General features: G+C 42.5%; 1 protein-coding gene across 1 annotated transcript in view; it reads right to left on the bottom strand.

The window, feature by feature from the left end:
- Positions 1-10,355: 10,355 nt before the first annotated feature.
- LOC137533443 (protein SSUH2 homolog) overlaps positions 10,356-27,282 on the bottom strand; it is a 48,034-nt gene continuing 31,107 nt past the window's right edge. Inside the window, exons 8-12 of the mRNA XM_068254832.1 lie at positions 25,358-25,440; positions 23,740-23,829; positions 18,734-18,839; positions 15,123-15,230; positions 10,356-10,496 (exon numbers count right to left, since the gene is read on the bottom strand). Of these exons, the coding sequence (XP_068110933.1) occupies positions 10,356-10,496; positions 15,123-15,230; positions 18,734-18,839; positions 23,740-23,829; positions 25,358-25,440 (528 nt within the window). The remainder of the gene's footprint in view (positions 10,497-15,122; positions 15,231-18,733; positions 18,840-23,739; positions 23,830-25,357; positions 25,441-27,282) is intronic.

The raw sequence follows: 27,282 nt of genomic DNA, 5'->3' as shown, positions 1-27,282 counted from the left end.
CCACCAAATTTTCTCACAGATTGTTACGGATTATTCTAGCTGCGTTACTTTGTGTCATAAAACAGCCATTTTACCGCAAATTTTCTCTCACTGATTGTCACTGATTGTACTAGAATACTTTGCACAGCGTACTGCGCTCTGTGTTACTTTTGGGCCTTTTTCCACTACACAGCTGAATCGCAAAATCGCAAATCGCTAGTGATTTTTAATCGCTAGGGTTGCTACTTTATCATAGAAATCACAAGTATTTTCCATTATAGTGATTCGATTTGGAATTCGCAATCGCTTTCTGTATCGATTTTTACAGTGATAATGCAATGCAAATGAAAAATCGCAATCGCATAACAGAATTAACGAAAAATCGCAATTGCTGGCATTTGTGATTTGTGATTGCTAGTGGAAAAGGGCCCTGAGTGTCAGAACAGCCATTTTGATTTAAAAATAATTCAGAGTTCATTTACACAGTGTACCAAAAATATTTCTCACCAATTGATACTGATTGTATAAGAATATGTTGCACAGTGTACTGCGCTCTGTGTCACTTTGTGTCATATAACAGCCATGTTGTGTAAAAAAAAAAAAAGAATACAAAATCAGAAATCATTTACATAGCGTACTGCGAATTTTTCCACACTGATTTTTACTGATTGTATTAGATTACGTTGCAGAGCATACTGCCCTCTGAAGTACCGTGTGTCATATAACAGCCATTTTGTGTATTAAAAAAAAAAAACGTACACAGCGTACCGTCATTTTTTTTCACTTATTGTACAGCACTCTGTGTTACTTTGTTATAATAGAGATTGTGTTAGAAATAATTCACAGTGTAATTACACAGTGTAGTGCAAAATTTCCTCACCTGTTGTACCAGAATACGCACAGTGTACTGCACTCTGTTTTACTTTGTGTCTTTTAACAAGCATTTTGTGTAAAAAAAAAAAAACAAAATAGAAATCCTTTACACAGTGTACCGCAAATGTTTCTGATTGTTATGGATTATAATAGAATACATTGCACAGAATACTGTGTTTTGTGTTACTTTGTGTCTTAACAGCCTTTTTGCGTAAAAAAAAAAAAAAATCAGAAATCATTTACAGAGTGTACCGAAAATTTCTCACCGATTGTACTCTAAGACATTGCACAGCGTATTGGGCTCTGTGTTACTTTTGTGTCATTTAACAGCCATTTTGCGTTAAAAAAAAAATCTGTTTTATTTACATAGTGTACCGAAACTTTTTCTCACTGATTGATACTGATTGTACTAGAATACATTGGACAGCGTACTGTGCACTGTTACTTAGTGTCATATAACAGCCAACTTGCAGGAGCGTACCGCTCTGATTGTTGATTTGCATACGACATTCCTTACTGTGATCATAAAATCAAATCATTCAAGTGGGATCACACCCATAGCATTACATTAGCAAGAGCTTTTCAAATTACAAAGCTCACAGAAAAGCGCTCCTAGTTGGTTCAAGGCCTGACAGGTAGAGTCAGGTTAAAACTCAGAGGTTCAAGGGGTCATGGGGGGTCATGGTGGTTTGTCATGCCATATGTGATCTTCTACCGAAGAAAGCCATTACTTCCCAGGATGCAAAAGAGGTGATTGACTGGCTCACTCAGCATTCAACCTCTTCTGCTGCCACATGCTGTTAATGAATACCTGTGTGCACTGGCTAGCAGGAAGGTCTCTGGGCAGATGGGTTTTTTTTACCCAAGGGAATGGGTACTCATCCACCATGCCTGCAGACTGCTGATTCCTTTTGAGGAGAGGAGACCACTAATCTTGTCAGTTGCAGCAAAGGCACCATTAGTGATATCATTCCATACATCTTTTTTATGGAGCATGTTGTGCACGTGACCAGGCCGTGGATGTGCTGGAGCATGAAGAAGAGGTCAATGAGTTTACACTGTTGCCACTTAGAGGGCCCAATGTCTTGTTGCCACTTTAAGAGAGGCCAATGTCATCGACTTTACATGGGCAGAGGGAGGAGTCTGAAGTTAAGTCCGAGAAGGACAATGATGGCTGTGGTGGTGAGGCGGAGCAAGAGGAGCAGGCTTCCAGGAGAGCCGTTCCCCTTCTGTGGGACCCTGGTCTTGTCTGTGGCTGGGGAAACAAACTGGGGTGGAGGATGTTGCCCTGGATACGGAACAGGAGCAGCAGTCCTCTGCTTCACACCACATTCAAATGTGGCAGTTCATGCTGTCGTTCCTTGATATTTCAAATGTTTAGGCTGGTAGCTGCTCAATTTTTCAGATCTCACCTAGTGTGGCTGCTATGTTTTGGCAGGTAACTGTTCAATTTCTCAGGCATCGCCTAGTGTGGCTGCTAATTCTAATTTTACTTTTTATCTGAGGTACTAGGAATCCCAGAGGTAAGAGTACTAGGGGTGCTGGTGGTGTGTCATCCCGTGGTCATGGCATGTGTGATCTTCTGCTGAAGAAAGCTATTAGTTCCCGAGAATGCAGAAAATGTGGTTGATTGGCTCACTCAGCATTCTACCTCTGCATGTTGCCTGTTTATTGATTAGCATACAGTGTTACACTCCAGAGTCACCTTACTGATAGTCACTGTGGTATCAGACAGTCAATGTATCTTTAAAAAAAAAAAAAAAAATCAAGTGTCATGGACATAATTGAGTAAGAGGAAGAAATTCCTGTAATCGGCAATGATGCAGCAGGATGCAACAAGAGGATTATTTCAGGCATATTTGAGGATTGGTAGTCTCTTTCCCTGCTTTGAGGATGAGGAAGGAAGGACACTTCTAGTCACGTAGAGTCATTGGCAACATGGGACATTGAGTTGAAATACTGAAATTTTAGGTCACAAAGTTTCAAAAAGTAATACATTTGCAATGGCATGCAATTCTGGTCTCTGTTAGAGTCAGGGGCGTTCCTAGAGTCCTTGTAGGAAGAGTCAGAGGAGGAAGGTGCCGGCGCCGCCAGTATGACGCCATGTGCTGCTGGGTCAGATGCCGTGCAGGGGGTGGAGCTACTCACACTCTACGGCTCCAGCCCCCTGCCAGGTACTCCGCTTCTGATTGGGGCAGGAGGCGGAAGCGGATGTCGCAAAGGCTGTCGGGGGCCGGAAGATGATGGCGGCTGCCGTATCGAGCCAATGGCGGCCGCGTTACCTGATGTATTCGAGGCACTTGTGTTAGGCACCCCCGTAAATAAATTAGGGGCACTCTAAGGACATGTTCGGGGCATGGACCCCCTAAAATAGTGCTAGCGACGCCACTGGTTGGAGTGGCTGAACATACCAATTTTTAGGCAGGTAACCACAGCTATTCTAAAAGAACTTTGTTTGAAAAAATCTAAAAACTGTATGTGATTTTGGGTATTTATGCAAGAAAAAAAAGCCACTGTGTAAAATACGTAATTTCGCCCTTGATTCACCTCCGCCATGCCACTATCTGGGTTTGGGTACACTTTGTATACCTGTTGTAAAGTAATTGTAGCTGCAGAGATAACCTGAAGATTTCAGAAGTTCGCCCTGCCACTAAAGTCAAAGGGACTTGCCGGTTTGTCATCGGTTGTGGTAACGATTGCAAATGGGAAATTGTTGGTGAAATGCATGCAATCTAATTTTTGGATGCAGCCAATGGAATAGGACCCCTATTCTAGTCAGGGCCTGGATATGTGCGACTGTGTCCCCTTTTTTAGCATCTGTAACATTGATGTGCTGCTGAAAAGTGGACAGAAGCAAGTTAAGGCGGCCTTATATCTGGCCATTTTGCAGCCGATCTACCATCCGATTCAATAATTAATATTGAGCCATAGGAAAATTGGTGCTGCAACAGGCATGCACGGAATGATGATTCAACAGATTTCAGATCCAAATCGGTCTAAAGTATTGATCAAGCAAGCTGGAAAATTCTATGCAGAAATGGTCTATCAGGTGCGAACAAGAGGTGGGAGTAGTATACAATATTCATAACTAGAGGCAGTGTGTTTTAGGTTATCTAGTAGGAAGTACAGCTTGGCCAGAAGTCAAAAGGGGAAGTGGCCTAAAGCAAAGGAGTATGCTTGATGGAAAAAGTGAGTTTTGAGGGCACGATTAAAGATATCAAAGATTCAAGTGTGCAAATTTGGACAGAGGCGCCAGGCAGGTTAAAATGATCTAAAAACAACTAAAAAGGAGGAGTACAGGTGGACTTACCGTATATACTCGCATATAAGCCGACCCGCATATAAGCCGACCCCCCAACTTTTCCCTGAAAAAACTGGGAAAAATGATTGACCGCCATATAAGCCGGGGGTAGGAAATGCTGGATTGGTGCAGCCCCCCAGTGTGTCCCAGTATAGCTAGTATAGTGCCCAGTATAGGTAGGTAGTGTCCAGTATAGCTAGTATAGTGCCCAGTATAGCTAGTAAAGTGCCCAGTATAGCCAGTATAGTGCCCAGTATAGCGCCCAGTATGGGTAGGTAGTGCCTCAGTTTAGCTAGTATAGTGCCCCAGTATGGCTAGTAAAGTGCCCAGTTTAGCCAGTATAGTGCCCAGTTTAGTTAGTATAGTGCCCAGTTTAGCCAGTATAGTGCCCAGTTTAGTGCCCAGTTTAGCCAGTATAGTGCCCAGTTTAGCCAGTATAGTGCCCAGTTTAGCCAGTTTAGCCAGTATAGTGCCCCAGTTTAGCCAATATAGTGCCCAGTTTAGCCAATATAGTGCCCAGTTTAGCCAGTATAGTGCCCAGTTTAGCCAGTATAGTGCCCAGCATAGGTAGGTAGTACTCCCGGCTCCCCCCCCCCCCCCCCCCTACCCGCCGCTGCTATTACCTGCAGGCAGCGGCCGCTTCCTAATCCGTGTTCCTCTTCTTAAACTTTTCAGCGTGTATCACAGCAGCGCGCCCGGCGCTGCTGCTGTGACGATGCAGAGTGCAGGAAAGAGCGCGGCTCCCTATAACGGCGATCTGTATCGCCATTACCAAGGGAACCGCTCTTTCCTGCCCCTGCATCGTCACAGCAGGTGATACACGCTGAAAAGTTTAAGAAGAGGAACGCGGATTAGGAAGCGGCAGCCGCGGGGGGAGCGGGGAGGGGGGGGAGCGGGGCGCGGAACACCCACCACCCACCACTATACCACCAGGGAAGACTCGCATACAAGCCGACCCCCCAACTTTTGACCCCCTTTTTGGGGGTCAAAAATTCGGCTTGTATGCGAGTATATACGGTACCTCCTGAAATGATGGACAATCGAGATTGTTCAAATCGCAAATAATTTATTTTGGCACTCCGCAACGCGTTTCGCAGGTATAACCCGCTTCATCAGGCAAGGAGTGCAAGCTCAAAAAGGTCCAATAGTGGCAATGCGCCTCTGTCAAGACAGAGGCGCATTGCCACTATTGGACCTTTAGTCCACCTTGGGTGGAGGGGACTGTCCCCTTCTTTCTATCTACAGAGAGCAACTTCTTAAACCTGAGTGGGGTCAGGTTCTAATGCTCCCCACCTGCATTTCAAGTGGTTGCCTATGTGGTAACCCATGTTTGTGAGTATATCCACATCTGTTAATTATTTCGCCAACAATTGTTAGACTTACTGCACTATATTGGGCTCTCAGTTTTTCTTTTTGTTTCAAGTGCAAAGGTTCAAGAGTGACAGATGTGTTGTGGAAGGGCATTTCAGAGGAGAGGTGAAGCACATGCAAAATCTTGTATACGTGAATGCGAGAAGGTGATTTTTACAGAGGACAAAAGAAGTTCACATGCAGATGTGAGATTGCGGTTGGATTGGTATCTGGAAAGGAGGAGATGTGCAGGGAAGTGAGATTGTGAAGAGCTTTGTAGGCTGGGCTTATTGCTGGGCATACATGGTAAGTTTTTGCGCTGGAATTGAGCCGCTGGCTCGATGCCGGCGCGTCTGCGCGTGGATCGATTCCCGCTCGTCCCTGCGGGCGCTTCTTATAAGCCACTCATTTTTTTCTATTGTCCGCCCGCGGGGATCAAGCACAGAATCGATCCGCCGCGGTGATCGGACACGTCGGATATTATCAATGGTTGATTGAGAACAAGAAACTTACCATGTATGCCCAGCATAAGAGTTTGAACGGGATTCTCTGGTTAATTGGTGGCTAACGAAGAGCTTGACAGAGAGGAGCAACAGAGGAAGAGGGAGAAGACAGATAAAAGATGAGCAGCTGAGTTCAGTAGTGATTGGAGTGGTGCCCATCTGTTAGTTGGTAGTCTGCAAAGTGGTATGTTATAATCCAGATGAGATATTATAAGAGCATGTATTAACATTTTAGTAGTGTCCTGAGTGAGGACAAATCACTCCTAAACACTGTTCTGGGAACTAGAGGCACCTTTTATTTAACATTTATTGTTTTATCAGGCAGAGAAGTGGACAGAGACGGTGGAAAAATAATTAGTTCTGTTTTACTCATATTAAGTTTTAAAAAGCGAGGGGTCATGAAAGAGGATATAATAGACAGTCAGGAACACGTGTAAGGATCGAGTTAAAGTTCTGAGGCCGAGTGGTACAGTTGTGTATTGTCCGCATATACAGTAAGTGGTATCGAAACCCAAATAAATTGGTTAAGTTGCCAAGACCGTGCATGTAGATGGAAGAGATAAAGGATGGGGAGCTTGGATCTGATCCGAGTAAGAGGCTGTGAAAGACCTGCCAGAGAGATATGAAGATATCGAGGAGAAAGTGAGGCCATTTATGCCTACAGATAAAAGTAACTGTAGGAGCAACAAGTATCAAATACTGATGGTAGATCGAGAAGGATGAGTATGGAATAATGCAGTTCTATCAATGCCAATCAGTAGGGTGCATCAGTAAATGCAGAAGGGGAGAATAAAAAGTGGAACTTGGTAGAAATCAATAGTACTTTTGTCTTTATATAAAATCAACAAATTTCTAGGCAATTAGAATCCTCATGGTTCAGTCCTGCCAGGACATAGTCTGTATAATCTCAACATCCTTTCATGGGTTTCCTCAGGGAAGTCTGGTTTTCACTCACTACCAGCAACATTCTTGCAGGTTAACGGTCATCCCCACAAACTTCGAGTAAATTTGGCAGTTCATGTCACTAGTTGGCCCTTACAAGAGCTTAAACTTTAATTCTGGTTCTAAGGCATAGAAAGAATAAAAGTGTTATTTAAATCGAGTATAAATATTCTATATGCATAAAAAGTATACTTTTTTTTGTCCATTGCTTATGGTTGTAAGTAACAGCCACACACAGGCAACTATAAGTCAAAATGGTAGCCTTAAAACATTTTCCAGAGGTGTTTTGCCATTATTAGTGTTAAGGTGGCCACTAACTGTCCAATTTCTAGCGAAAATTCGTTAGAGCGATCAGAAATTCTGATCGGATTGGTTGTAAATAATCTCCATTAGTAGACACAATCAATTATGAACGAGTGAAAAAAATGTCGTCCGAATGAATTTTCATCGAACCAAAATTTGGATTTTCTTGTTGGTTGTGATAGATAGGAAGCAAAGATTGGTTAGTTGATGGTGTAGTGAACGATGTATTACAATATTTCACTTCCGATCAGAATTTCTGATCGCTTGAACGATTTTTCGATAGAAATTGGACAGTTAGTGGTCAGCTTAACGTTTGGAGATATTGGTTCACTTGCCAGACACTGGTGGTGGGGGGACAAACAGATGGCAATTTGTTTATAGTATATAGGGAGTTTATTTTCTTTTTGCATTTGATCTGCATTTTAGAAGGAAGCTTGGCTAAAAAAAAAAAAAAAAAAAAAAAATATGTTTCAGCGAGAATTAATTCATATGGTGATGTGTTTGCTTTACATTTCATTCGGTTGCAGCCTATCCTGTTTTCCTGCATTTGAAGGCCTTTCAGAATTGTTCTGAACCCAATGTTTATATGGGTGGCTGAGATCAGACACCCCTTGAACCAGGTCCGGATTTACATCACAAGTGCCTATAGGCACAGATGTCCTGGCACCTTAAAAAAAAAATAAAAAAATTACTTATGAACCCCCACCAAACTGCACCGGAAGTGTTCTGGCTTTCCCAACTGTCACTTCTCCATTACTTTCCTTGCCCGTCATAGGTAGCTACAGGTGCATCTTAATACTGAGGGTACTTTTGGCTACCTAATACTAAGTATCTAGAGGTGCCCCTGACTGAAAGGAGATCTTGTCAGTGGAATGCCGAGAGCTGCTTGACTAACCTCTTATATACACTCTTATCAGGACTCTGCAAAGGGAAGGAAGGAGAGAGGCACCCAGGGAGGGGAGTGAGCCGCCTTTCCATCATCAGGCGCCTGTAGGCATGGGCCTACAGTGCTTTATGGTAAATTCGGCACTGCCTTGAACACAATATTCTTACCGAAATGCAAACCACTATGAACACATTCCACTAAAGAAGACTAGCAGCTAGCGGTTGTATGATCTGTAAAGCAAACCAGCATTTTCCAGGTAAAAGAAAGGAAGCCTGAAATATTTTATTACTAAGCAGTGCACTTTAATAAGTTATACTGTTCACAAATTCAAACCAAGCACAGTATTAAACATACAAAAACCCTCCTCCAAAAATTAAGAGAGAAATTTCACTATTCATGAGAACAACCCTAATTTAATTACAGCACAGTATCAACGTTTATTTCAGCTTTCTTACTTTTATGTCCAGGGCTGATTAGCCACCAGGCACACTAGGCAGATGCATAGGGCCTGGATGCCGCTCTCAGTTTTTCACTTGAAAGGTCTAGCCATGAGATGATAAATAAAAAGAGTGAATCTAAGTTGCCAACTTGCTTAAGCCTCGTACACACTTTCCATGATAATTGGCAAATTACTGACCAATTTTACCACCCTCACGTAGATGAAGAGCTTACCTACAAAATATGCTCATGTGTGCTGACCCCCATTCTACATGGAGGTGGTAAAATTAGTCAGTGATTGGCCAATCATAATTGAAAGTGTGTACCAGGCTAAAGGGACCATATTTTACCTAAATCTAGTTATTCAATCACTCCACAGTGCTCCAAACAGAAGATAAATGAGATGGTCAGAGCTTGCTTACAGTGAATAGATTAGCCCAAATGTTGAAAGTGAGTAACAAAGGCTTCTGCTCTGTGCAACTAGTTTCACCTGCAGCAAGTTGGGCGTTTCCGGACAATCATATGACTACATTACAACAGAGTTCCGTTACCAAGGCTGAAAAATAGAGCACACTGACCCCTACTGTGAATTTTGGAAATTCTTAGTTGGCCGCAGAGTGAAAAGGAAAGATCACTTTTAATATTGCAAAAGACTTGTGCAGCACCCATCTGTGCGTATGAAGATGATCTGTGAATTGCACATTTTTCAAAGGTGATGCAAGTTTAGCTGCTTTTAGTTGACAGATTGAAACAGAACCAATCAATGCAACTGCAGCCAATCCTGGTCCAACTGCAGCCTGCCTACTAAATGCAACTACATTTACATCCCCATTGATCATCTCTGTATATTCATGGAAATTTTATAACAAACATGGCATACCCCTTTAAGTGAGACAGCTCTGTACATGAATACATCACACCGATTTCCGCAGCATTTGTGTGCAAGTATACAATAGTTACATTATTCAGTACAAAACAACATAAAAAAAAGAAAAAACATACAAAAAAAAATTATAGTTGTGTGACTGATAAATGGAAATGTTTTCTTGAAGCTAGGTTCACAGTGGTCAGTTGCATAACGCAGGTGTTAGGAGTGTGAACTGCAATGGAGACTTGGCATAGACTTCAATAGAAAGCCTGCATGCAGCAAGTTAGAGTAACACGATCAGTTACGACCCTTTACTGCGAAACAGCCCCATGGAATTGTATTGGCAGTGAGAATATTCTTCAATGCAAATGAGCACTGTGAACAGGGCCTCAAACATCTCTAGTGGCCACACACCATACAATAAAATTATCCAATTTCATGGCAATTTGATAAAAACTATCCATTTAACAGAAAATTTCAAAGCTTTTTTTTTTTCATTCAATTTGAGAAATCTGATTGAATTTCCAGTTTGTTTGTTGTTTTAATCGAAAAGGGGGTGTTGGATGTTTCTGATCAATTTATATGCCAATTGAATGGTGTAGGGTAGTGTCAATTACTTGATGTACAGACCCAAGCAACTTTTTAATCTTTTAATCTTTTTTTTCATATTTGAGGAAACATTGAACATATTTGTGTGGTACATTGGTCAATTTTTGAAATGTTACAATCAGTCGGAAAAAAATGATTGCAATTCTTGAATTGAAAAGATATTTAAAAAAATTGTATAGTGTGTGGCCACCTTAAGAGATTTCGGGGATCACTGGTCATTGCCATGATTTTGGTCCTTTCGGTGAGAGAGATCAGGATACGAGAACACAGCCCAGCAGGATCCAATGTCCAAGCCAAGGCCGCTCACATCGTCACACAACAACACTGCTGGGGATAGTTTTGTACAAACACTCGGTTTTCTTTTCCATAAACAAAATAATTCAGCTGCTGCTCCTTCCAGCTGTATCGCACCTTGGCAAGCGGAAGCCACTCAATGCTCTGTCTCTGCAGAGAAAGCAAATACAGGATTATTTTTGTTTTATACATAAAGAGTGCAAATGAGGGCAATGTATGCGTGGGATGTAGGATTAATTTAATGGTACATTGCCCTATTGGATTTGTGAATCTGGTACTTCGTGCTTTTTACTGATTTCCATTCATTAAATGGTTTTATTACTTATTAAAATAGCACTGTGGACTATTTTGTTAATTATACATAAAGAGCTTGGTGCTTTATATAGAAAGCAGAACCTGCCACTGGTGTAGCAATAGGGGACGCAGATGCAGCAACAGAACCATGGACTCTGGACTTCGGAACGGAGGGACCCACATGGAATATTCCTACTCGTGCTGCTATTAACTATTGGTGCTGAATTATGAATTCCCTTTATATGTGCTTTGAATAGTGGTATACAATCAAAAAATAAACATTCAATTCCCTCCACTGTCACCTATCTGAAACACTGTGGCTGTCCTTGGAAAGGTGGTTTTAGTGATCTGTATCATGCACTTATAAATACAATGCTGGGATTGGGCCAGTGTAACATTTGGCCTCTAGGACCTGTCAAACAAATCTGACCCACAAGACTTATAGAAACCATGACTAAGAATTTAACTTCATCCCAATCAGTAGCCGATACCCCCTTTTACATGAGAAATCTATTCCTTTTCACAAACGAATCAGGGGGCTCCATATGGCTGATATTGTGGTGAAACCCCTCCCACAGAAAACTGAGGACCATGGTCCTGGCAATTTCCTGTCTGCGAACCTCATTGCATAGTGGGAAATAGCAGCTGTTTTAATGTTTACAGCTGTTTCCAACTGCGAAAAAAGGAGGCAGCATCTCCTGTCACTGACATCTACTGCCAGCAGTAAAAAAATGTTACCATGTGATAAATATCAAAATGTAAATCAGGGAGAGGAAAGAATTCACAATGAGCAAACACTGACTAAATCATTTATACATAATTATTGTAAAAATGAAGCACTTTTTTACTACATTATGTTCATTGGAGTTCCTCTTTAAAGAGGAACTTCAGCCTAAACAAACATACTGTCATTAAGTTACATTAGTTATGTTAATTAAAATAGATAGGTAATATAATCCCTTATCCACCCTGCTATAACCCCCTTGCCGTTCCAATTCTGACGGCAAGGGGGCGGCGCAGCACTTTTTTAAAAATGTACTCGCTACATGATAGCCGCTGACAAGCGGCATCCCCCTACCTACTTCAATCGCTGCCGGCGATCTTTGCAAGCAGGAAATCCCGTTCAGAACGGGGATTTCCTGCAGGGCTTCCCCCGGGATTACGTTACCGACGTCATGGACGTCGGGACGTCAGAGGAAATCCCGATCCACCCCTCAGCGCTGCCTGGCACTGATTGGCCAGGCTGCGCAAGGGGTCAGGAGGTGGTGGTCGGCGGCGGGTAGCGACGAATCGGCGGTGAGCGGCGGTGGCGATCGGGATATGCACGCAGCTAGCAAAGTGCTAGCTGCGTGCAGTGAAAAAAAATGAAAAAAAATCCTCCTGCGCAAGTTACCCCGAGCTGAGCTCGGAATAACCGGCAAGAAGGTTAAAAGAACAGGGAAAGGTTTGTGATTACATAAGGGCAGCCATCTTTTTGGTTGAAAGAAGGCAACAGGGAGCATGAGACACAGTTCCAACTGTCCTATGTCCTGATCCTGATTGGAACTCGCTCCCAACAGCCATCACCTTCAAACGAGCCCTCAAGACTCACCTTTTCATGCTACACACACACATACACACACACACACACACACACACACACAATGTTCTGCTGGGCACCCTCTCAACAGACGCACCTATTGTCTCTGCTCCCTTTAGATTGTAAGCCTCTGGCAGGACACTTCCCCCTAGTTCCGGGGTAGGCAACCTGCGGCTCCAGAGCCGCATGCGGCTCTTTTTCACCTTTGCCGCGGCTCCTAGGCCGCGGCTCAGGTAGTGTGTGTCAGTGGCTGCGGCGTGCGTGTGACGTGTGCTGCCGCTGGCCGGCAGCCTATCAGAGAGGCCGCCGGACCGGTGCAGTGCAGGGCTTAGGGCGACCATTTTCCCGTAGCCCTGCAGTGTAATGCAGGCAGGGCGTGACGTCGGGAAGGAAGAGGATCGTGGAAGTTGCGCGCCACAAGGAGGTCGGGAGCGGAGGTCGGGACAGGAGGCAGTGGCGTAGCTAAGGAGCTGTGGGCCCCGATGCAAGTTTTACAATGGGCCCCCCCAAGCACTCTATACATAACAAATGATACGGCACACCAAAACCTGCCAATGGCAACTACAGTGTCAGAGGTACAAGAAGGGGATGGGGAACAGTTTGTTAAGGATTACTACTATTCAATGTATCTATAGAAGTGATTATTATGAGCACAGGACCAATAGAGAGCTAATACTGTAGTTGAGGGAGGTCCCTTCGGGGCCCCTCTGGCCCAAGGGCCCCGATGCGGTCGCAACCTCTGCAACCCCTATTGCTACGCCCCTGGGAGGAGATCGTGACAGGAGGTCTTCTGACTAGGTGAGTAAATGGGTTTTTCTTTTCATATCTGCTGAAGAATTGTGCATATGGGGGTCAGATCTGCTGAAGGATTGTGCATATGGGGGTCAGATCTGCTGAAGGATTGTGCATATGGGGGTCAGATCTGCTGAAGGATTGTGCATATTGGGGTCAGATCTGCTGAAGGATTGTGCATATTGGGGTCATATCTGCTAACGATTTGTGCATATTGGGGTCATATCTGCTAACCATTTGTGCATATTGGGGTCAAATCTGCTAACGATTTGTGCATATTGGGGTCATATCTGCTAACAATTTGTGCATATTGGGGTCATATCTGCTAACAATTTGTGCATATTGGGGTCATATCTGCTAACAATTTGTGCATATTGGAGTCATATCTGATCCTGTATATAGCATTAAGGTAAGAAGCAATATATGCAGTGTTAGATTTGTTTTATAATTGTTTTGCGGCTCCCAGTTTTTTTCTCTTTTCGGAAACGGGTCCAAGTGGCTCTTTATGTCTTAAAGGTTGCAGACCCCTGGTCTGGGCCTAGTGTTTCCAGCTTGATTATGCAGTCTCACTGTCTGACACCTCTCTTGCTGAATAGAACAGACTACTACTCCATTATAGCTCCCTACTGTCCCTCTTTTAGAATAACAGTCCCTCTTCGGCAACCAAATCCCTCTGTCCCTCTTTCTTTCTCCTCATTTGTCCCCCTTTCAGGACTGATGTACTGATCTATGTAAATATATGTATTTTTCTACTGAAAAATGTGTTTACTGGCCTTCAAATTTTATTCCCATCCTTTAACCACTTGAGGACTGCGGTGTTAAAACCCCCTAGTAATGACCAGGCCATTTTTACTTAATTGGACCACTGCAGCTTTAAGGCAAAGCTGCAGGGCCGCACAACACAGCACACAAGTGATTTCCCCCCACCAACAGAGCTCTCTGTTGGTGGGATCTGATTGCTCCCCCTATGTTTATTTTTTTTTTATGTAAATATTTTTATTATTTTTGAAATAAAAAAAACATTTCTTTAAATGTTTTCCCTCCCTCCCTCTGTCCCCCAGTCAGCCTATCACCGCCGATCGCTTCTGAGTCACCCAGGGGGACAGCCGTGTCACATGGCTGTCCCAAGTACAGCGCTGCTGCTGATCGCAGCGCTGTACTACCCTCTTAGACGGCAGTTTCGCCGTCAGTCTCCCGAGCGGCGATTGCCGTTTGGAGACTGAAGGCGGGGCGAAGCTCTGCCCCCCAAGCAGGAGATGCGCGCGCAGCCTGCGCACAATCTCCTGCTAGCCCCATAGACGGCCGTTCACGCCAATCACCGTGGAGCGGCCCTGGGGCTGCCGCACTGCTCACGCCAATTGGCGTGGAGCAGTCGGCAAGTAGTTAAATTGAAAGGTTTCTTATTTTTAAATGTTAAAATAAAAGGAAGATAACCCAGTATATAAACATCAGTAAGGTTTGAATTATAAAGCAACATTTTTCTGGTGAAATATTTATGGTATGTCTAACTAGGGGTGTGCCATGGGGCATGGTTAGAAGTGTGGCTCAAGTGTCCCTCTTTCTGTTCGCAAAAAGTTGGGAGGTATGCTGCATGGTCTTGTTTTCTTGTGAGCTCTTTGTATGTCCCACCTTGTAGGTTAACCTATTTATCTATTGTGCAGTGCTGCGTAATATGTTGGCGTAATGAATAACAATGGTTATTGTTCCAAGTTCAAGCTGCATAACATTTACATGGAATTTGAATACTAGGAGAAATTACTTGCATTTCATTGATCATCCCTGGTATGGAGTTCCTACAAGAGTCACTCCTAGCTAAGACTTCTAGAACTGTAGGCCATGATCCTCTCAGGTACATGCACAGCCCCTCCTTGCTTCTGATTAGCACAATAATGTTAGCAAAGCATCAGCTTCTTCCACAGATTAGGTCATCGCATTTAAAAAAAATAAAAACTGCAAGAGACTTGCTGCGCACAATAAAGGTCACATTGGACATTCTACTTAATAAATGGTCAGAGGAGAAGCGTTCCACTATAATTTACAGCCAATGTAATAGAAATGTGTTGCCAACACTGAGAACAGTAATGGCGAAGTCTAAGGTTAAGAACAATTACCTGTCTCAAAACACGGCACGATGCAGAAAACTGAGTCCGGTGCTGCTCCAAAGCATTCTGGGAAGCCCGAATAATGGTCTGGTCTGGGAATTCCATTATGGAAGACACCTAAGTGGGGAAATAGTCCATCAATGCTTGAAACCAATTCTCTCTTCCCCTTTTTATCCTTCCAGAATTTTACCAGTTTTACACCAGGGCGACACTTCACATATTTAATAAAGTTTATCATTTATTTTTGGATGTTTGTATTTTACACAGTGTATATTCTACTTCTCTTTTATATTGGGACCCTTCATTCATAAATTAAACAATATTTACCTTCTGAAAACAGAAGGTATTTGCGATAATTCAGGTTGGAGTGAGCAAATGATGTCTCCCAGGATGCAACCCTGCCAAATATGTAAATCGTCCTTTGTTGTCCCTGTGAGCTGACCACACTTTCAGAACCGCTGGAATGGTGGGTCAGCTGGTTAATTGTACAAAGCCACAATAATCCAACATACATACAGACTACTTCTGCTCTATGGAGTAGTACTTGAAACACCCAAAGTTACAGATTACCCAGCAAGTTCATGTGAACCAGAACTCCTAGGAGTGTGTAAGGAGCTACAAAGGACCAAAAAGCCCTCTGGCTAAACTGTTAAAGGGACACTTAAGCCAATTGAAAAAAATGAGTTTACTTACCTGGGGCTTCTACCAGCCCCCTGCAGCTGTCCGGTGCCCACGTAGACTCACTCCGATGCTCCTGGCCCCGTCGGCAGCCACTTCTGGTTTCGGCGGCAGGAGCTGACAGGCCGGGAACGCGAGTGATTCTTCGCGTTCCTGGCCGTAATAGCGCCCTTTATGCTGCTATAGCATATAGCAGCATAGAGGGCGCTATTACGGTCAGGAACGCGAAGAATCACTCTCGTTCCCGGCCTGTCGCCGAAACCGCAAGTGGCTGCCGGCGGGGCCAGAAGCATTGGAGCGAGTCTACGTGGGCACCGGACAGCTGCAGGGGGCTGGTAGAAGCCCCAGGTGAATAAAACTCTTTTTTTTTCAGTTGGCTTAAGTGCCCCTTTAACAGTTTAGTCAGAGGGATTTTTGGTCCTTTGTAGCTCCTTACACACTCCTAGGAGTTCTGGTTCACCAGGAGTTTGCTCATAAGTTTTATCAAAGTTTAAATGCTAAGGAATTATTCCTTATGCTTAGTAAATCTTTCAGGGAATTGACCCTTCCTTTTTTTCACCTGTTTTTATAGCTAAATATGGAACAGCAAAAGAACAAAGGGGGTTTTAACTAAGCTTGAACATCATATGTAGGTATTGTCACCCGCCCCCTAGTGGCCGGACCGCACAATGCCTTCCAATTGGTTTCAGCACACAGGCCATGCAATCTGTGGTCGCAATCGGTGCGCACAAACCGCTGGACTTTTGGCAGCAGACCGACTAGAAGGGAGCCTGAGAGTTACGGTAATACAAATTACACACTATTTCAGGGTGTAACTGCCACCACCTCTGTTACCATGGGACAGAGGAACCCACTGACTGGCTGACTCTTGACCTGCAAATAGAAAACGGTTAAACACACTATTTTATCTAGCCATCAACAATAGTAGCGACTCTTCAGAAGCCAGGGTTCAGTTTTGTGTTGCTGAATAATAGGTGTAGCCAAACAAATAAATGATGTTAGCGTAATTTATTAAAAATGCAATATAAATAATATATACAGAAAATCATTAAAATCAACAATTATAGAAACATTAGTAGCGCAGTAAAAAAAATGAAAAGGGAGAAAATACTTCATGGAAGTTCATGGAAATATGTCCTTTCTGGGAAAACTCGTAAAGTTCCTTTGTTTCAGTTCAGGAGCAAAGTTCAGACAGGATGGCTGCTGCTAACCACATGGTCCTCTGTCTAGCAGCAGCATGCTCTCGTGAAGATGGGATTTGGAGGACTGCCCCTCCCTGTATGCACCCTGGTTTTATGGAAGCCAGTTTTGGGGGTAGAACAAAGCCAGCCCCCTCCAGTTCACAAACCAATCACAGTTCATTCCCTCAGAGAGAGATTTAGGTTTAAAAACTTATAAAACGCTGTAATTCAAAACCGATAAATGCCACATTTGCGCTGATAGATTAATATTCCTCAGATTTGACAATTCCTATGACATCAGACTTGATTAGGGTAGAGGGTCCAGTTCCTGAGAAGTTTAATAACTTGGTTGTAGTGTACCCCTTGCCCCTCATAACTATCCTGGATAATATATTCCGTAAATAGGCAAAAACTCATATACAGCATTCATTTAATCTCTGCTTCTGACGGAGTCAGGCAGTCTGGTCTCATGCTGAGTTTATCCTGTCTCCTCAAAAGGCAGTAACACTTGCCATTTGGGGGCTTACTGCTGGAGCTGTCACACCTCAGTGTCACTGGCAAGGAAAGGGATTCTTTTGATCCAGTTAATTAACTACACAGGCCTCATCAGAGAGCATACTTGGCTCTCTTGAAAAGAACTATGCTAACACCTATGAAAACAACAGAGACCCCCAGGCTTGACTGCCTGGAATCCACACACATAAGATTCGGATCTGGCACGTCAATGGCAATCGATGCAGTAAACCGATTGCATTTTCTGGTCTCACGGCTGTTCCGTGACTGGTATAAAATAACTTTTTTATTCATGTGCATTTGTCTTAAAAGGAACAGGATAGTGACACATGTAATAAAAACATATACATCACAGTTCAGAACAAAGCTCAACGTGCATCTCAGTCAAGATAGGTTCTCAGTGGTCAGTTGCATAACACGTTATGAGTGTGAACTACAATGGAGACTGGACAAAGACTTTAGTACAAAGCCTGCATGCAGCAAGTTAGAATAAAGTGATCATTTACAACACAGTACTGTGAACAGGGCTATAGAATTTTATGGGCAGTGAGTTGACATGCAGAATTATTCTGCAAAGCAACTAAGCACAGTGAACTAGCCGTCAAAGAAAATCTATTCTACAGAGGTAGAGTGCAAGCAGTGAGCCGGGATTGTCGTAATAACATGTGATGACAGTCAAATTAGAACTGTGGAATATCATTTGCGGAGTACAGTACTCTTGGGACATCCTGCAAGGTCCTGGACCTAGCAGTGCATAAATATATTTCTGAACTTTATTTTATTTTAATTTTTTTTGACAAATCCTGTATATATTGAAAGTTAAGATTTAAACCTACATATGTTGTTCAAGCCTAGGTATAACATTTGTTGTAATTGGCCCTCTGTTCCAGATTTAACTATTTTTGAGGAAAACATTGCTCTTTTTCATATACGAATACTGTGTGTTTGTATTGCCATTTGTGCCTCCGCTGTAGATCTTTCCATACATTTTATGTCCCTACAATTCAATAGGTAGAGGAGGGGAAATATCTTTAACATGATTGACGTAGCAGGTGCCCGATTGGGATACTCATCCTTGACTGTTTCAGCAAATGTCATAAAGTAAAACTCTCCTCTCTTCCTGTCAGTTGTCACCTAGGCAGGATGTGACAGCATCACACAACAACAAAAGTCTGGCAGAGGTACTGTCCCTTCCACACAGCATTTAAAACAAAAAAATGAACAAAAAAAGGTAAGAAGATCACTCACTGTAGATTGTTCATCCGTGAAGATGCTCTCACCTCTGACCTCCTTGAAGAGCTCATTAGAAAATTCTGAGTTGTGATCAGTTATGAACTGATATATATTATTCTTCCTGCAAGTAAACAACAAAGATGCCATCATATTCTCGATCTTCACTTTCCAAAAATGTCTCCACTAAAATGACATTCTCATTAAAAAAAAAAATTGCCCTCCTATCCAAGTCAAGGGCTTCAAACTAGTAATCTTCTTCCAGCCATTGCAAAGGGTTCCTACCAGGAAATGTTAATTAGAATCACCCTATTCTAGGGCTGTAGATATGACAAAACCTGTGGGTTACTTACTTGCGTTGAATGTCTCAAGCGCAAAACTAAACCAGCACACTGTCTGTACGGAGTTTTGTGGGTTTCCTCCAAGTACTCTAGCCCAGGGCTTCCCAACCCTGTCCTCAAGTACCACCAACACTGCACGATTTGTGGGAGTCCACAAAAGGTATTTAATTAGCTCTTCTGAGACACAAATTACCTCACCTGTAAATTTTTGTGGTTTTCTGTAAAACATGCACAGTTGATGCATGTCCTGCTAGTCTTGCCACATTCCCAAAAATATACGGACAACCCCAAAACAGGACTTAAGGTACGCACACACTGAATGTTGGATGATGCAAGAGGGGACCGTTTGTGAGCAGAGTGCTGTACAGTCGCCTCAAAGTTCCACCTCAACATACAGAAAGCCAGTGTGCCGAGTCTCCCCTTAATCTCAGAAAAACATCAAGTATATTCTTTGGGCGTAAACCAGGTCTTTTACACCCAAGTCACAAAATAATAAATACTGTACCTTATATACTTCAGCTTCTAAGCACTCTTTTCCTAGCAGACATGCACTAGTCAAGCTAGCCAGACAACAGACCTCTTGAATACACATCTGATAGTGTAGAATACTTTAAAGCTTTCGCTTTGTATATTTGGATAGGTACAAATTCTGAATTCCTATTTTAGGGTTATGAACAAAAATACCAACACGTGTATAAAAGATGAATCCTAGCAAAGTGTACTGGTTATATTATGACATTCTGACAAGTATAAAAAGGAGAAATAATTTAAGAGCCCAAAAAGCAATAATATTTAGCGTTTCTTATCTGCATGGAGGAGAACATGAGTATAGAACAGTTTCACAGATATAAAATGTGTAAATGGAAGTCAGTGAAAGTAACACAAATATTTAGAAAGATAGATAGATCAATCAATGCCGAAAGATATACTCGTAGCCTCGGGCCAGAAATCCCTCCCTAACAGTTTGCAAGTCTATAAAAAGGGTTCAATTATTATTGCCATGGGCTTCCAATTCTAAAATCTCAGTAGAGGTAATCACACTTGTGTCTGTGGGAAAAAGACGATTCCCAGCAAGCATTTTGCTGCACGCAGGCTTTTTGTTACACAGTAGCTAGTGAATTATGAGGAATCACATGTGAGGTGCAGAAAAGTAAAAAAAAATAAATAAATAAAAAAAAAAAAAAACTGTTCAAAATCATAGATGGCTCCTGAAAGCATGGCAGCTCCATAGGACATCATTATGTGCACCTCTGTATGCGATTTTGAATTGCGGCAAAATGCATGCAATTCTCCCAAGTGTGACGGATGCCTCAAGAAAGTGGACACACGGAGTCTCAGGAAGGTTAAAACAAGACCAATTCCAAAGAACTAAAAAGATCCCAGCATCCACTGTAACCCTAAAGGCAAGAACAGACAGAAACGTAAGCAAACTAAGTTATTCCCTTTTATTTACTGTGGCTAGATATTGGCGTCAATTCACTAAGCTTATCTCCTATCTTTAATAATGTTTCTAGTGATCACCATGGTGATGACGCATGTCGTATTCAGGAAACATTTTACCTCAGGCAAACCTAAAGTTAACTCGTCTAAGTTAACTCTTCAATCCTTAAAATAACTCCATGTAACGATTGGTGTCAGCGAGAACAGACTTCTCTGATTATTGGTGATCTGCAGTATCACCAATAATACAGATGCTATACCTGATTATGTGTGATCTGCAGAATCACCAATAATATTAGTATAGCCAGAGACAGGACAACCAATGTAACGGTAGGTGTTTGGTGCAACAGTAATGATCGGGATACTCGCTTTACCAGAGGAGCTGGGAGAGAGGAATATCTCTATATAGCACAGGAGTACAAACTCCAGCAAGCTGGAGATGCAAACCATAGTGAGATAGTTCACCCGAGGAGCGGGTAGTAATATGTCAAACAAGTGTACTGATCACCCGAGGAGCGGGTGATTCAGACTGTAGTGTAGCCACTATCACCTGAGGAGCAGGTAGAGAGGATAGTACTGTAGTGACTATTCACCTGAGGAGCAGGTGATAAAGACTGTACTGCAGCTACTGACCACCTGCGGAGCAGGTGATTCAGACTGTACTGCAGCTACTGACCACCTGAGGAGCAGGTGATTCAGATAGTACTGCAGCTAGTAATCACCTGTGAAGCAGGTGATACTAAGAGTATCCCTCACCAGTGACTAGGCTCACTGGTGAGGACAGGAGAGTCAGACAAGCAGATTTGGCAACGAGCGGACAGATACGGTACAGAGACAGAAAGCTAAATCAGAGTAGTGTTTCAGGCAGAGTCGGCAACTATATCAGATAGGCAAAGGTACAGGATCAGTAAGCAGAAGAGTAGTCAAGCTAGCAGAAGGTCATAACAAATAATACAATTAAATTAGTACTTTAAAGAGGAGCTGTTAGGTATAAGGTCTCAGAGAAAATAAACACATATATCAGTAGCTAAAGATTGGCTGTACTTACATTACATATGCATTTCACTGTCCACGTTTGGATTTCACAGAATTTGTATATAGTATATGCAGAGATAGATGCTCCTGACAGCTCATGGCAGGCTCCATGTTTTTCTGTCAAATGTGTCGTCATGTCCTGCCTGCTTCCTGATCACAGATAAGCTCCTACTTGAACAACACAGTGTGCAGTGAATATTAATGAGCCATGTGGCTAGGAACAATAGCTGACTCCTGCAGAGTACTCTGCCCCGAGATTTATCAGTGCTACACGCTGGACTGATTACAAGCTTCTGTAACGTCTCATTAGCAGCCGAGGGGAGGGCCCCAGAATGCTTTGCAGTTTAGTATGCGGCTTGCGTCTTTATGGGTCTATAACAGACTTGCTGATAAGCACACATCAAAGGTAACTGAGATTTTTATCTTCACTAATGGCTTTTGAGCTTCCTTCTAAACTGTTTAACACAGGAGAATAGAGGTTTAAATTAGCTTCTGCAGCCTGACAATTACTCTTTAAGCTATCAACAGAATCTGGCTAAGTGTGGATCCCCAGCTCCAGCTGGTTCTAGCACACTTTGGGATCTGACTAGGGTCTGAGTGTTAACACGTAGCATTTGCAACAGCAGACGCGGAGCAACTGACAGGCAGGTCCTATATATATTGCATATACTTAAAACGATAAAGTATTTTATGGTATCCTGTTTTGATTACCCTTATTTTTTGCACTATAAGCTGCTCCTGACCATCAGACAACACCTAGTTTTGTGGATTATGCCCACTTTGTACCTCATGCCCCCTTGTACCTTGTGTGTCTCCCTGTGTCCTTGTATCTCCCTGTGTCCCCCTTTGCCCACCTCTGCATGGGCACAGTACAGTGAGTACCCAACATTGCGGCGGGTTGAAGGTTCGTATTGGCAGGCGTTCACAAGTCAGGGACTCTCTGCATTTGGACTACAAGACGCAGTGACTTTTTTCCCCCACATTTGGGGGAGAAAAAGTGAATCTTTTAGTCCAAAAAAAAATAAAAATGCAGTATTTACAATATTCGTTCAACTCACCTCCTGGCATTGCCATAGAGATATTGAGCCTGATCCAGTTCATTTTTTCTCCTTGGTGATCATTTTACATAAATAAAATGCATTTTAAGCCACCAGCAAGAAAGAAAATGCTCACAATTTTGACAGTACAGCGAGTGGAAAGGTAAAGCAGAAGATGAAAAATTATTTAATATGTTGTTGTATGTGGGTGAGCAGTGGTTGTCTGCTACCCTGCTCTAAGCTTGCTGGTACATAGATTGCGGTCCTGCCGCTTTGGGAGGTGCCACAGGGAACTGGCGATTGTGACAGATTGATATTGTAGTATGCCTCTAACCTGAATTGCCAATCTATGTTCTGATGAGTGCATTTAGTATTTACTGATGCAGATGACATTGAACCAGCACCCAGTGTGGGCATTCACTTTGGGTGATGGATAACATCATAATAAAGTGTTACTTATCCTCCCTCTGGAATCCTCAGGGGAATCGGGGTTGATTTGTTAATAGTCTGCTGAGCCTTTCAAAATTCTACATGTAATAAAGTCTGTTTGTTTTAATCTATTCCCAGAGCTGCATAGCCAAGCTACTTACAGAGACTGAAGCGAAACAAAATTGCTATTTTTACCTTCTAGTTCACTTAAGTACTCATTAGATGTAAACCACTGCATCCCCGCCGCAAAACGAGGGCTTTAGACCCCCAAATCCCGGACAGCGCTTCCTGAAAGAGGCAGAGCTTTCAGCTGCAGCTCTGCCTCTACTGATGTCAATCGCCATGGATCTCCGCCTCTTTCCACCCCTCTCACTCTTCTTTCACAGAAAGGGGCGGGGGAGAGGCAGAGATCCGCACAGCGATTGATGTCAGGAGAGGCAGAGCTACAGCAGAAAGCTCTACCTCTCAGGGCAGCACAATCCACAACCAAGATGGTCGTGGATGTTTGCCCCGGGATTTTGGGGGGGGGGGTCTAAACCCCTCTTTTTGCGGCGGGGATGCGGCGGTTTACATCTAGAGAGACTACTGAAGGGAACTTCCAGGTAAAAATAGCAATTTTTGTTCACTTCAGTCTCTTCAACGCCACACCCTTATCCTACTTTCTCAGCCACACAGGAGTTTTATGCTCTGTAATTACTCATCCGCAAGCTATGCAGGTCTGCACTCTGGAAGACATACGCACCACGTGACTGTGAGCTGCATGTAGGTCAGGACACGCCCCTTCCCAGAGCAACTGGCACATTGCTGGTTGATGTTCTGACACATTCGACAGCTGTGAATGAGAAAATGCATGAAGGTTACCAATGGCCATTTTCTGCTAAGAATTATTACTGAAATGACATATTGTACATGCATTTACCAAACTGCGCGATACATTCAGAATAGCTAGTTTTAATAACTTAATATTTGGTACTTTGTTTCTTTTCTCTTTGCCACCAAAATGTCAGTAGGTCATATATTTGAGAACTCAGACAGAGGGACAAGGACATTGAGCTGGGACAAAACAATAAATCTGTTTTATAACAAAACTGTGGGATATCTAGTCATTTTTTTAAGTAGGAGGATGAATACAATTAGACTTTGTTTTCACTTAAAGGACAACCGAGGTGACATGTGACATGATGAGATAGACATGTGTATGTACAATGCCAAGCACACAAATAACTAGGATGTGTTCTTTTTTTTCTTTCTCTGCCTGAAAGAGTTAAATATCAGGTATGCAAGTGACAGCTTTAGTCTGGGCCGCGACCGGCTCAAACTGGGTCAGAGTATAGCATAACCCTCACTGATAGTTACAGCCATAAAGGGAACCTAAACTGAGAAGTATATTTATTTTTCCTTTTAAAATAATACCAGTTGCCAGGGAGCCCTGCTGATCCTGTGTCTCTAATACTTTTAGCCACAGCCCCTCAACAAGCATACAGATGAGGTGCTCTGACTGAAGTCAGACTGGATTAGCTGCATGCATTTTTAAAATCCCAGGGCCTTTTGAAAATTGTGATGACCTTTACACAGAGGTGCATTGTGTTTTAAGAAAAACGTAATAGAACTGACTGATTTTAAGTGCTGCGCTTGTACACAGTGGTGTGTTGGGTTTTTAGAAAAATGCAAGGGCATTGACTGATTTTAAGTGCTGCCTTAGAAGTGCAAGTGCAATCTATGCGATTTTCATTGTGTTTTTTTAGGTAACCAATCAGTAAACTGTAAAGATACCCTCAGCAAAAACAAAAAAAAAACAACAACAAAAAAAAACACAATGCAGTTGCATCATACTGCGTTTGCGATTGGCAATTTTCACAAGATAAACACAAAACATAATTTCTCAGTTTCAACATTAAACATGCTGTCTTATTCCCAAAATTATATAGGCGATTTGCAAACCACTACATTCTGCTGGGTTGTACACTGAAACACTGAGCCTCAAATGCTGAGCCTGGGAAAGTCTCTAGAGCAATAGGATAATGGCAGCTTACATTGCACTAGTCCCCATAATGGAAAATGGAAGCATTACCATTTCTCCTTACTACTCCCTCTAGTACAGTAACTATAGTGCTTTGTAATTGCCTGTTAATCGGTTCACAGGGCACAGCGTGAAATGCTATAGGATCTGCTAGCTGCATCTATAGACAGTACTGGCATAAAAACTACAACAATCAATTTTATTGATTTACATGATTTTTTCTTATACAAAACAAGAAAATAAAACAAACAGGTAGGGAAAAAGGAAGGAAAAAAAAGGGATAGGAGATATCGTAGCAAGAGCACAACCCCAAATTTTGTTTATTTTCGTATGAAATTACCTCTCTGTACCATTTCCAAAGCAGTGTTGACACATCTCCATCTGCATACGACGTCCAGTGCCATTACACCACATGCACTGTGCCTGCAGGGGAAGACACAAAAGAACAAAAAAAAATGTTAAAATTAGGCTAAAAGAACCGTGTTGATTGGTACAATGATAAAAAGTGAAAGTGAAATGATTAATCTTTAAGACATCAATGAAAACAAAAAGGCTCATAAATAAACCCCCCCCCACCCGACATGCAATACTAGTGTGTGTTTGAAATAAGGCTATTTACAATTCTTTCATTAAAAAGTTAGCAGAGCCAGTCATGTGAATACCACTTCTCATAGTTCCCTCATCGGGCCTGGCTAAGCTGGGCTTTCGTCTAGGAGGAGGGGGGGGGGGTGTGGCTGAGCTGTCACTCGCAACCCCTCCTAATTAGGACATGGGAGGAAATGTGGTCAAGTTGTTAACCCATCTGCCATTCGAATCAATGGAGCAGTTGGTTTCTAGTGAAATTGTTCCTAGTGAAAATGTCAAAGGGTGCCTGCTAGTCCTTGGGAGACCACAAGGTGAAGCTGCAATCGAAATAAAAAGGATTTCTAAAAAAATAAAACCATTCCCTTTTAAATTGTACCTGAAGTGACGTGACATGAGATAAACAGAATATGAGATAAAACAGTACATGTTTTCCAGTATGGTGAGAGTTAAAACAATAAAATAAAGAAAGAAAAAAAATGAACAAACTAACTTGAGTTATCTATGCAAAAATAAGTCATGTTTCCTGAAAAGTAAATAGTGGCTAAAATAACTGAGAAATAGTGAGGAGAAGGCTTTTAATGAGGTTTAAGTGTGGGAAAGTTACACACAGAATTATTACCTCCAAAGTTTATTTTCATGCCAGGTTCACTTTAATGCCGGTCTAGTGTTCAGATAATTGGGAGGGGGGAGGGGGGGGTATTAGATTAATAAAATATTTTCCAGAGCTTTACAGAAGACCTTCCAGGAAAATAGAGGCAGTAGACACTGAGGGCTTGCTTACACTATGAGCGCGTTGAGCTTTTTGAAAAGAGCTAGCATTTTAAAAAGCGCTTTAAGAACACTTGTGTAATGTAATCCAATGTGAGTTCTCACGTGAGTGATAAGCCTTCTTTCCAATCGCAAACGTGGGTTCTGCACCATTTTCTGAGCGATTGCGCTTAAATGGAAGCTTTAGGAAAATCGTGAATCGTGTAAGTGCTTGGCAAAGCAATTTTGTGTGCACTTTTGTTAAAATATTACATTAAAGGGACTCCGAGCAGTGCAGAAACTATGGAAAGATGCATATCATTTTAAAGCTCTCTTTCTCCTCTTTCCAATGATATATAAACCGCCACCCTACGCCTTTTAGTTTTTGCTATTTTTGCGATAAAAATTGCAGCGGCCGCGATTTCGATCACGAAAATAGAGAAAACTAAAAGGCGTAGGGTGACTATTTAGGAGTCGTCAGAAAGAGGAGAAAGAGAGCTTTAAAATGATATCCATCTTTCTATAGTTACTTGTATTACACAGGACGACACTTTCCCCAGTGTCAGCAGCTCCATTCAGCAGAAAAAGTCGCCCTGTGTAATACAATGTAACTATGGAAAGATGGATATCATCTTAAAGCTCTCTTTCTCCTCTTTCTGAAGACCCCTAAATCGTCACTCTACGCCTTTTAGTTTCCTCTATTTTCGAAATGCAGCAAGCTTCACAGACAGCAAACTGTCAGGACCATGGTCATGACATCACACTATGAGAGAGTTTTCACCATGATATCAACCTCATAGACCCTGCTGATGATCTATTCAAGAACAGGTAAAGATTCATTGCGGGAAAAGGGGTATGAAGTTGAACCCTGGATTAAAGCTCCTATTTAAGGGAATAAAAATGGCACTCTTGCACTATATGCAGTGGTATACG

Source organism: Hyperolius riggenbachi, chromosome 9 (genome assembly GCF_040937935.1).
Source record: "Hyperolius riggenbachi isolate aHypRig1 chromosome 9, aHypRig1.pri, whole genome shotgun sequence".
Taxonomy (NCBI): domain Eukaryota; kingdom Metazoa; phylum Chordata; class Amphibia; order Anura; family Hyperoliidae; genus Hyperolius; species Hyperolius riggenbachi.
The sequence above is the reverse complement of the archived record's forward strand: the minus strand, read 5'-3'. Positions and strand labels throughout refer to the sequence as shown.